This window comes from Anas platyrhynchos, chromosome 2 (genome assembly GCF_047663525.1).
Source record: "Anas platyrhynchos isolate ZD024472 breed Pekin duck chromosome 2, IASCAAS_PekinDuck_T2T, whole genome shotgun sequence".
Taxonomy (NCBI): domain Eukaryota; kingdom Metazoa; phylum Chordata; class Aves; order Anseriformes; family Anatidae; genus Anas; species Anas platyrhynchos.
Genome location: NC_092588.1, coordinates 60713780 through 60725897, shown reverse-complemented (window position 1 = coordinate 60725897; position 12118 = coordinate 60713780). Strand labels below are relative to the sequence as shown.

The 12118-nt window shown below is 36.7% G+C and overlaps 1 protein-coding gene across 7 annotated transcripts in view; it reads left to right on the top strand.

Moving 5' to 3' along the window:
- FBXO15 (F-box protein 15) overlaps nucleotides 1-12118 on the top strand; it is a 23937-nt gene extending 11819 nt beyond the window's left edge. For all 7 annotated transcript variants that reach the window (XM_038174933.2, XM_038174936.2, XM_072034818.1 and 4 more), the window contains 4 exons: nucleotides 877-959; nucleotides 1893-2038; nucleotides 8022-8146; nucleotides 11523-12118. In XM_038174933.2, the coding sequence (XP_038030861.2) occupies nucleotides 877-959; nucleotides 1893-2038; nucleotides 8022-8146; nucleotides 11523-11792 (624 nt within the window). In that variant the 3' untranslated portion in view covers nucleotides 11793-12118. The remainder of the gene's footprint in view (nucleotides 1-876; nucleotides 960-1892; nucleotides 2039-8021; nucleotides 8147-11522) is intronic.

Genomic DNA, 12118 nt, shown 5'->3' with positions numbered 1-12118 from the left:
AGGTTATGTGGGCTTTCTGTTATTTGGATGGAGAAAGGCTGAGAGACTCTGTGAGTGATAAACCTATTTCATATATTTTATTGCATTAATATTGCATTACAAAAGTATGGGAGTAGCTAAAAATAATATATGGAGTCGGGGTAACCCAGAGAGATGGAAACAATAGTTACCTGCTTTTCAGGAGTCTGGCAGCAGTGAACACTTTTACCATTGGTCTACATGTTCGCAAATGTAGGACTTATAAATGCATTTTTCTTTAAAAAAATAAGGGCTGAAATCAGCATTCTGTGATCTTGAAGTAAATAGATACCTTTGGCTCTGTTTATTTCTCACAATGAGCTTTGAAGTTTTCTTTAAGCCATGTAGACCAATGGAAGGCACGTCTTACCCTTTTCCCAGGAGTACATAATCTGGTGAAGACATCTAGGGTTTTACTTTGAAATTCAGTATTTCTATTAAATAACTCTGTATTTCTCACTGTTAGCCCTCTTTGCAAATAATTCCTTACGTTTCTGCGCAGGTATTTAGCAGCTGGGAGTAAGGTCTGTTTGATTATTCTTATTTATCCCATTTGAGGTGATAAGTGGAAGCTGGAGAAGTAAGACTCATTGATTGTTGCTGATAACTTTTGCCTTGGCATTTCCCTGCTGTTCCCCAGAATACAGAAATGCGGTGATTTTTTACCTACATTATATACTACCATGAAAAGAGTTGCAGTTATAGGAGTATTTGCCCACGTGTTAAATCATCCTGCCATTATTACAATAACTAGCAGAGTAATAAGCAGCATTTATCTATGAATTTTAATGCTCAGGAAGACCTTGTGAAAAAGAGTATTTCTGGATGAAAATACATCTACTTTAATTAACTTTTCAGGGAAAAAATGAAATTGCTTTTGTTATGGCAAGTCTTCATTATCATCAACTTCTTGAGAGAAGCACTTTGGGTTCTGCTACTGTGTAAGTTGTTTTTTTTCCTCCTCTGTGGGTAATAAAGATAACCTTTTGAGTAAAACTTTGGGTTTTAAAATGAGAATTGGTTGCTGATAAGAGGTTTGTATTTAGGCAGTAATTGACCATTCTTGTTCAATATTAACAAGTTACGGTAACTACATACAAAGGTGTAGAAGTATTTTTATACTAAAATGTTGCCATTGTTATGCTATTAGGCATTGTTATGCTATCTGTTTTCCAGTGTATAGTGTGTGTTTACACACAATAAATGGTTTAAAAATATGGGAAGTTTTTTTTTTTAGCTATAGAGAATGATTTGGGGGTTTTATTTACCTCTCATCCTACCCACTCAACTTTCTGCTCAGTTGTATGTGCTAGTGGTAGTTTTATGTTCCTCCTATAACTTAGTATGACTCTTTTCACACAGAAGGTAAGACTTAATGCAGTCTCAGTAACAAAAAGGATGAGTTTTGTTGCTCAGTTGCCTCTGGGCTTTGGGCTCTTCTGATCATTTATGTGCAGTAGTTTATTAGGCTAGGTACAGGCAAGCTTATTGAATAACTGATGTTCTAGAGAAGCCTATAGCTAGTTGGCTTTTAGATTTGTAGATAAGATGATGCATTTTTTTTAATTTGTTTAAACAAGTCCATATTTTAGAGTTTTACAGATCTGCCTTTTAAATTTGACTGTCATATTTACTGCCTTTGGCTAGACTGTGGAGCTTATTAGTAAACTATTAAAAAAGTATGGTGAACTAGAAATGTTTGACTTTCAAAAGCATTAGCAAAGATGAAAATTTGTATTTTGTTATGTTTTTTCCCCCCTCCTATAACCTCTCAGTGCGGATTATGTACTGTATCTCTTTCTTTTAAGTCATTCCCTGTTTCTTAATTCCATGTTTTTTTGTTTTTGTTTTTGTTTTTGTTTTTTTACTTAAAGTCAATATGCCCTTCCATCTAACAAACCTATACTGGATGATATTGACCCAGAATATGGACTGCATGATTACGACCTACATCTTGATATGCACAGTGGAAGCTGTACTTACCTGTGTGGAACATTCAAGAGCCTCTTTTGCAGAAAAGGTAGAGCTGACAGAACAGTAATGCCTGTTTTTAAAATGATCCCTGCTGCTATGCTTCCCCTCTCAGATCCAGTTTCTCTCTTCTAAGGGAAGAAATTGAAATGGATTTTTAGAGTAAGCTATGTTTTGTTGTTGTTGTTGTTTCATTATTTCTTTATATCTGCATGGCGTGTGGTGAGGTGTTGTAAGCTTGCTCTGTATGAAGTCTGTCCAGTATTGCATTAATATAATGTCAGGCCTGAGCTATAACATCTGTGAATTGTAAGGGTATTTTAGTTCGGTTCAGTGTTGAGGTAATAATGCAGCGGCACAGCTTTTCATGCAGGCAGGTGTTCGTACCTACTTATTTACTGTAAGGGAAAGTGAGTTTGTCTTTATACATTCCTTGGCCATGTTTTTGTAGAATTTTTCTCAAGTATACTTTAGGTACATTGACGGGTTGAATATTTCAATATGTTTGTAGGAGATTGTGTGGACTTTAAGATTTAAGGCTTTTATTTAGTTCAAATTTAAGGCTGCCCTTTCTGACAATTTTCAGTTCTTCTTTGTTTTAATAAGATACTGTTACCCATCCCTATTGTTCATGCACAACCCAACTTAATAATTCACTAGGGTTTTGCCAAAAATATGGATGATCTTTCTTTGACTTGACTTTAACACAGCCCTGCCTGCAGCTACTCTACAGCTGTCTTACGATCAGCAGAGTCCCAGGGTACAACTATTGCTCTAAGAATAAAAGTCCTCCTGGGGTAGCTGTTACAATCCTGAATAAGCTTTATCAGCAAAGATCTCTTCTGCTGGCGTCTTACATTCGCAGCAGAGCTTCATGTGATGACAGAGAGCTTTCTGCTTATTTCTTCATCCTGTAGCTTATGCAGATACAGCTATGCCAACAAATTCTGCAAAGCTGGCTAGGGATGCATTTTTCTTGGTGGCAATTAATGCAAAGTCTTTATGTGTGCTCATACGTAAATACTGTAGCTTGTTAAAGCTGAGCTTTAATGATATAATATGCCTGCTGAACAACTGAGTGCCCCAATGACGACTACGTAAATGATGAAACTGTAGAAAACATAAATCTTGCTTGTTTATTGCATAAGATTCAGTTTTTCAGTGATTTTTTTTTTAAATAGTAGGTCCCATCAAATCTGGTCCTATATCCCAGATAGTGAAAGTACTGATACAGAATACAGAAAATAATTACTTACTCAAGCATAAATATTTTTCACGACTCTTAGATCTTAAAAAATGAAACATTGTAAATTAATTATTGCTTCCCACCGTTCTTCTAATAACATAGTACAAATAAGCCTTCCGTTTTCAGAAAATACTGCTTTTAAAGAAGACAGTAGAGGGCACTGCTACCAGGCTTGACTGCGTCGCAGCGCTGTAACAAATAGAACTGTCATTGGGACCGTAGGCTGGTATGCAGCATTGTAGTCCTTTGGATTTGAAACATGCATGTTTTCAGATTCCCTGAAGCTCCAAGCTTGAAATACGGGAACACTTATAAGGATAAAACTTCAGTGAATTTCAAGCCATGAAGCAACAGAAATCTCTCCTGAGACGTTGTTATTACAGGAGTCCTCTTTATGCCCTCAGAAAGAGAATAATTTCTTCTGTAAACTGGCCAGGGGGTGTGGGTGGATTTTTGTTTGTTTCTTTCTTTGTTGTTGTTTTTTTTTTCTTTTCTTTTCGTTTTTTTTTTTTTTTTTTTTGAGGTGAATGCTACATTTTGTTCTATAAAAATGAAAATTTTAGGCTCCTAGCAGTACAGCTGCACAAGAGAACAAGATGTGAGACACCTGCTTTGTTGGTGTCAGTTTATTTTATTTTCCCCACTTAGGAGTTACTTCTGTTAAAGATTAAGCAGATCTTTAGGCAAGTTTTTGTAGCAAATGTCCAGGACCTGAGGTTGTGATGCCATCTCACTTTGATAGTTAGAAAATCTGTTTTATGATCAGTATTTTTTTCTGGGCTGTTTTGATTTTGTGTCCTATAACTCTGTGAAGCAGGCATTGCATTCTGCTCTCAGAGGACATCAGCCAGCTGAAGCCATGGTTCTGCAGGCAACAAGCTCATCTGTTGTCTTTTTTCCTCCGTATACTTGTACATTAATAACCATCTTCTTGTATTTGATGGTTTGCACTTTGCTTTTAGGCTCCATCTAATGACACTCCTTGTCTCATTCTGTCGGATGACTCTGGAACGTGGAGGTTTCTCACATAGTGAGAAGTCTTGCTGTTTCTTAAAATTCTCTACCCAATCCACAGTTATTTTAAATTATGAATATGACGTGCCAATGGCAGTTTTCACAGTCTAAGACACAGATCAACTGTGAGTTATTATACTGAGGTTTTACTTATTTATTTGTTTACATTCTAAAGCTACAGACACTTCTAGGTTACCAGGGAAAGCCCATTTGTTATTCCAGAGAGCTACTGATTTATTTGTTCAAGTTCAGTTTTAGTTTTGTCTGCTTTTCATTAGTGCCCATTACTGCTGTGTTCATTCTTCCTGCTCTGTTTTCAATTCTTTCTGCAAGATTCCGAGCATTAAATTAAAAAAGTTATATCACACTTCATTGAACCAAGTGGATGGACTGTGTATGACTTCAGATCTTTTTTTGTTCTTAATACTTGCACTGCAGTAGCTGGCTGTTTTGGCACCCTGTTTTGGCTGTTTGTTAGCATTTTATTTTATGCTTCCTTCCATTTAAACTGAATTGCTAATATGGTCTTGTTGACAGATACTGTAGGGTGAATATGCTAAAAGCTTTCAAATTGAATGTATTAGAAAACTTTTCTTGTTTTCAGGAAGCTGTGACAAGCTTTTCATATAACTCATCCAGAAATCAGGAATAGGTTTTTAATAAGCATCCTTGCAATGTATTTACCTAGTTCTTCATCTGTTTAAGTATAGCTTTGTAGCAATATGGTACTTTAAGCTTTGGCTTCTCAGTGTTATTCCTGTTCGATGTCACTTCTGCTGTGCTTGCAAAACAAATGTAAGGGGGTAATCTTTGTGTACAAAGCACTTGTAAGATTAGTTTGCAAAATCCTGTGTTTGGAATGTTTTTGCTCGACCTTGAAGATTAATTTGCAAATTTAAATGACCATTTCAGCATGGTAAGGCTTGTTGTTACCACCAGAATTAGCATTAAGCACAGCCTGACCTGTGAAAATAACAGTCAAATCATAACTCACAACAAGGCTTGGTTAGCAAATCAAACTCGCATGCTTTTAGCAAAAATAAGTGCCTGTGAACTCTTGGGTTATTATTTCTTTCCCTGAGGTTCGACTACTTGTTGTATGTTCTCTATATTGGTATTCCCTTTATTTGGAAGTACCTGTTCCCTTTAAGCTGTGTTGACTGAAGGGCCAATTTAGTGCTCTACCTGTCTTACATAAACTCAAAACTGTAAATATTATAAGGGTACCAATGAAACAAATTACAGATAAGATTGAAGGGAAACCTGTCTGATTTGCCTCATCCGTGTTTAATAGAGCTTGATTTGTCTTTTAATTTCATTTTCTTTCTTATCTGACTGGGATGAGGAAGGGGACATGCAAGTAATTAGCACTTTGATTCTTGCTAGCTTCTAGTAGTATGTTTTCTTTCTTATGCATACCAGGACTAGCTTTTATATTTATATATAAAGTAATAAACAGTTATAAAGATTGGGTTAACTAACCCATGTGTGACTAGCTGTTTGACTGCTGTTCTGCATTGCTTCTTTCTGTTCTGGCTTGGAGTTGAGAAGTATTTGCAACAGGCAATTTCCAACGTGCATCTTAGCCAGGTGGCCCATCTAGCAGTGCAGTAGTTCGTGTTACTAATATTGTGCAATAACACTGTTGTGCTGGACTACATTAATTTATTAGTGTTTTTTTTTCTTTTTTTTTTCAATCTTTCCTTATTCCATTAAAACTTTCATTTGTTTTGAGTAAGTGAGAAGAATAGCTGCAGCCATTCAAATCTGAATTGCAGAAAGCTGCATAGCTCTTTGGAAAAAAATGCTTGTTGCCTGATGTCATTTAAAATCTCTTGTGTAAAAGCTCATCTTCAAGTTCAGGCTCTTAACGTTCTCTTTGTAAAGCTTGAATATTCATTTTGAATGAAATCTTGTCATTGGATTTGATTTACTGAAGTTTGGAACTGAACCATATGGGTAGGCATCACCCATACTTAACACCTCTTTTTTGCCCATTGAGCTGGATCCTGGAAGTGAATTCTGCTTGTTCTTTCCTCCCCTTCTGCTGGTGAGGCCGCACCTGGAGTGCTGTGGCCAGTTCTGGGCTCCTCAGTACAAGAGAGCCATGGAGCTACTAGAGAGTGTCTGACACAGATAATGATGGGACTGGAGCATCTTCAGTATGGGGAAAGGCTGAGAGAGATGGGACTGTTCAGACAGTGGGAGAAAAGGCTCCAGGGAGATGCTATCGATCTTCATAAGCACCCGAAGGGGTGCAAAGAGGATGTGGCCAGGCTCTTTTCAACGGTGCAGGGGGGTTGTACAAGATGACTTCCAGAGGTCCCTTCTAACCTCAACGATTCCGTGGTTTTCCTTCAACCATACCAAATACATTCTGGTCATAGTCAAGATGGTTCAACTGCATTCACACTCCTGTTCTAGACGGTGTCTGTACTGAGCGATCCGCTGCTTCTGCATCCTCTCATGTGTTGAGCAGCTTTCTCCACACATTGTTCTTTGGACTCCCTACTTGACTGATATCTTTCCAGCATTGATCTGTGGTCAGGCATCTCATGGGTGTTGCTTGGTCCCACAGTGCCAATTCAGAGACATTTCTGGCTTTTGTGGTAAACTATGGGCTCAGTCTTCTTCTGTCACTTTGCCTCTAGCAGTCTGCTTACAGCAGCCACCAGGCAAAGGCTTTTTGCCTTCTTGATGTTGCTTCTGTCTTCAGCCTCTTGCTCCTACTGGGCTTTATTGATGGAGAACCATGGGCAAACAACTTCTCTCTTTTTTTATTAGCTACTTTCTAGTTTTTGGTTCTGTTCCCTGACCCCCCTACCTCCCATATTTTTTCCCCTTTCGGGTCTCTAGTGCCTTCCTTCTTTATTTGAAGAGAGTTAGTATCTCTTGTTCAAATAAGATTGTTGAAGGGAAGTCCTGTTAAGAAACTTTATTCTGTCATAATGGGGTGCATTTTTTGTGATCAGAGATCTTGCTTGTTTTGATATAACCCAAACTATAAGCAGACCTTTGGATTGCCTGTTTAATTTTCTTCCAATAGCAGGAGAAAAAAGGAAAAAAAAGCTAAAAAGGCAGTCTCTCTCTGGGAGGAGAGGAGGACATAGCAAAGAAATAGTTATGTTTAATAATAATAAAGTGATTTTAATAATTCTGTGAAAGAAGAGAAAGGAAGCTTTAAAAATAAATCATAATTTAAAAACTTGATTCAAATCAGGGTTTAGTGCTTGTCAGTTTAAATGACCCAGTATGCTTTCCAGGAAGAGCTGATTGTTGTCCTTGTTTCCTGTTTTGTAGGGTTATTTGAAGAACCAGACAGAGCAGAAAAAATAAAAAATAAAGCGGGGGGGGGGGTGGAGAGGGAGAGGTAGGAGGAAGGTATTTCAGCATTTATTTCATGTTTTATACGTTGAGTTTGACTTTTTGGGGGTAGGCAGCAATGGAGGCACTTGTGGCATGTGGCTGAAGTATTAAATACGGAATGTAGTCCTTGGATCCTTGTGTAAGGCCTTTGGTGGCCTTCAGATTTTTATACGGAAATCAGAATTATTTTAGCTGCTGTTTCTACTGAGGATCACAAAATCAAAGCCCCAGATTGTGACTTAAGTTCTCCGTAATGTGCTGGATAGCTAGCTGTTGGTGTATGTCAGAATTCCTTACAGGTGAGCAGGTGGCAAGTAAGGAGAGAAGAAGAGAGAGAATATAAATAGTGTATTTGACTGGGCTTGATTTGCAGATGTATAACGTTATATATTATTAATATTTTCAGGTGACATTGAAAATGGATATTTAAGGCTCACAGTTGTAAGCTTAAAGGATAATACGAAGCACGTGCCTCTTATTGGGACAGTTGGCTTATGCTGGGAAACAGATGCCTTTAAAGGCAATGTAAAGGTCAGTCAGAAATACTTTTTGTTTCTCGAAATGTTCATCTCAAAACAGAATGATGTTTAAGCATCCTGAATATGCTACTTTTTAAAATATTTTTATTTGTGGAAGGTATGTCTCCTAGAAAAAAAAAATAAAAAGGAATTTAAGTATTGTAAAAATCATGTGAATGTTGAGAAAAATAGTTCAATTCTTTCTGTTCTGGAGGATTTGTTGCATGATAGACCCGTTGTGCATGTAGGATGATGACTGCAGTGCTTTCGACTTGCCGAAAATGTTGTTTGACCAGCATTGCTTGGAAGCACTGGACAAAAAATGTACTGCAGACGTGCCTTTTCTTTTTTCCTTGCAGGCAATACACCTTGACCCCCAAGGGAAATACTGTGCAGTTCTGTTCTAGTGTGTGTGTGAGATGGAAGTTAGAAACCGTTGAAGAATATTAAAATGGCAGTGGGCATAGGTGGAGACTGAACCTAGCTATTGCCTCATACATGGGGTTGCCTGGGTTAAATGTTTGTGTTATAGAGGACTTCTTACTTGTTCTCCTTTATAACATTCCTAAAGAATGATTTCTAAGAAGATTAAGAGTAGTTCTGTAGATCTTGCAACAGTGAAGGCACATATTTTTGAATGTACTTCAGCTGCATGGATATTTCAGAAGTACCAAAAATACTAATACAAGTAATTTAAGCACTACTGAAAAAAATAATAAGATTTTGTTCAACAGTTGATTTTGGCATTACTTGAAAAGGGTAAAACAATTAAGAAAATTATCCTCCTTCTACTCCTGCATTAGGGCGAAGTGAAATACTGTCTGATAATATTTTGCTCATAGGCATTAACGTACTTGTTTTGTAGTTTACAGTGTCAACCAGCTGTCCTGTGCAACAAAAAGTATAAAATTTATCATTAAAACTTAATAACCTACGTGTATCTGTTGGGAGCATCAACTGCTGTTGAGCTTGAATTAGTTTCCATTCAGTTTTCCCTCTCTAATTACTCATAGCATTTTTTTCTTCACATTCCTTGTTGACAAGCTAATTCACTTGCATTTTTCCCCTCTCAGTTTGTACCAGGCGGTTTTGAGGTAGGTGTTTGTTTTCAAAGAACAGCAAATCCTTTCTCTGTGTATGTTAAGACTGTTGTATGTTGGCAAGTAGAAGAAATTCAAGCCAACAAGAAAATGCTTTTAAAAGTAATTGTTTGCCATCTTTCTTTAATGCCTATGTTTTGTGTAATTTGTGTGCCCATGTAATGCCTATGTAAAGTTAGTGGGATCTTGGCATACAGTGTGCTTCATTTGCCTGAAAAGTGTGTGATGAGAGGTAGGAACTCTTGTTGCTGTGCTGGGAAGATATCAGGAAATCAAGTGATTTACAGCTGCTTGTCAGGATTTTTTTTTTCTTCCACAAAAATAATCGTAAGTATCATATAACAGTCTGGGAAATTAACTGTCAGAGGAAACAGAGAGCTAAGCCTGTAGTCTAGTTTAGTTCTGTCCTACGTGTTTGCAGCATAAGTTCTACTGAATATTTGCTTTTAGGAAAAAAAATAAATCATATCAATCTTTGTTAAACCCCTTGTTTTATGGTGAGTGCTTGCACATGTCAACACAGCTGTGGGTAGAATTCAATTTAGCTTTTGACATAAATCTCTATAACTCTTAATACACATGAAGGCCAAATAAAATCAGTGGCAGGAGCAGAATATGACACTATTTTGAATTTATTTGAATTTTCTCTGGTACTTCCAGGAAAAAAACACTTTGTCTGGCACTTCTGGGTATTTTATGAAAATTGAAGTACCGATACTTTGGAATGTATGGAGGAAAAAAAGATCCACCAAATGCTTAGGGCCACCCTGCTTTACTTTTCACAATTGGCCTTTGAAATGCAAGATATCAGACCAAAAAATAGTAGCTGTTAGAATCATAGAATTACAGAACCATCTAAGTGGAAAAGACCTTCAAGATAATGAGGTCTAACCATCAACCTGACCTACCGAGTCCCATCTCTAAAGGATATCTCCAGAAGACACTGTATCTTCTGAGCCTCTTGAACTCAGTAACTATTGTAAACATGGACCCACTGTGTAAGAGACCCACGCAATTTTACACAGTTAGGAACAAGGACTTTTTCCACAATGGCAGTGACTGGAACACAGGCAACACCATCTCAGTAGGGCGATGGATCCTTTACAGTACAAATTTTTCCATAGAATTCACTTAAGACTACTTTGTTTCAAGTATATTTATAGGTCATATAAATTATTAAATGATCATCAGATTTGGTTTGAACTGTATATTTGCAGCATAGTCTATAATAACAAGCTTAGGAAAATTTTATAGGTCACGTCACTTCTTAAGGTTTTGCCATCTGCTTGGTATTGTTTGATTAAACTTCAGTAGTAGTGAACTAACCGTTAAAGCTACAGAAACACAGCTATATAATACTCCAAAGTAAAGCATTCCAAATTTATTTCTTGGCATAGAATGGGTGATGTTGCGTTGTTTAATTTTGGAACAAATTATACTTCTGGAAGTAATGCATATACATGTGTGTATATATATATATATATATATATATATATAATATAATTAAGATTGTCTGATTGACTATTGATTCAGAACAGGTGAGAATAGGTAATAACTGCTATTAGCAGTGATATACAGCCTGTATGCTTTTAAGGCATATATGTGAAAACTTCACTTTGTAAGTGGCCAAGAATTGCCATCCTGATTTTAGCCTTAGAAAGCAATGTAGTTGTATAGTGTTGAAAATGTTTATTTGCAAGGTTTTTTTTAAACAGGAAGAATTATTTGGAGGAGAAGATAATGTAATAATAATACCTTTTTGGGAGCTGATGCTTGCAGCCATTCAGAGAGTGTCCTTTCATTTATAGCTGGTGTATAAGAGTAATTGCATTTTTTTTGGCTGCTTTAGGGCTTGTCTCTTTGAATGTTTTTTTGTAAACATTGCTGCATTCACAGGAGTTTAGTACCTTGGTTTAAACTCAAGTTTCTCATATTGAAAGAACTATTATTATTTGAATGGGAAGGTAACTAATTATTTTGAACCACAGATTTTAAAGGCTTAAAAAATCTGCAAGAAAAAATGTCTGATTTAGGCTGGCAGTGCAACTTTCTATTTGGCAAGGCAGTTTTTAATGCCTGTAGGATGCACTTTTGATTTCTGTAAGAAACCTCTAAGTACCTGTTGCTTTGCAGTAGTCAGTAGAACACTGTCAATTATATTTTGAATTTTCAGCCTTCATACCAAAATTTGCTGTGTATTGAACCTTTAGTGTTTCTCCCTAAAGTCAGGAACAGAACTGCTTACTGTGCCATGGCATAGGAAAATAATCTCCTCTGTTTGTGTTTTAGGACTGTTATGTGATGGATGTTACCCTTTTGGATGAAACTCGAAAGCCCTTCTGGTGTTTCAGTGCCCCAGTCTGCATGGAACTGTCTTCCAAGGCGTCCAGCCTTTACGACTACATGGGTTGTGTCTATACCACAGACTATGCAGATGCAGAGGGCAAAGTCTGTGTTGAGTTGGTATGGCTGGAAGAAACCAAAGAGTATTTCATAGTCAGTCTGGTGATTTACGTAAGCACTGAGAAGGTTAATAACTGGTATGGAACAAACTACTGATGTAATTGGGGTGTTAATTTCCTCCAATTAACAAAGAAAAAAATTATTTTTTTCATGTTTAAGAATTGATGCGAATGAGTAAATAGTGTTCCTGCAAGTTTTGTATCTTTCAGTTTTTCAGTAACAAATGCAATTGCATTTTTTTAATTGGCATAGATGAAACTGAAGTGAGATGTTGATATAAATTAATATATTTATTTATTTTTTCTCTGTTGAACAACACATGGTTAGTCTGTTCCTGGTACTGAACATATTGAAATTATTTTTAGTAATGACTTTCTTGGCACATTTTAATATGGTTAATAAATTTCTTCTTGTGAGAGCCA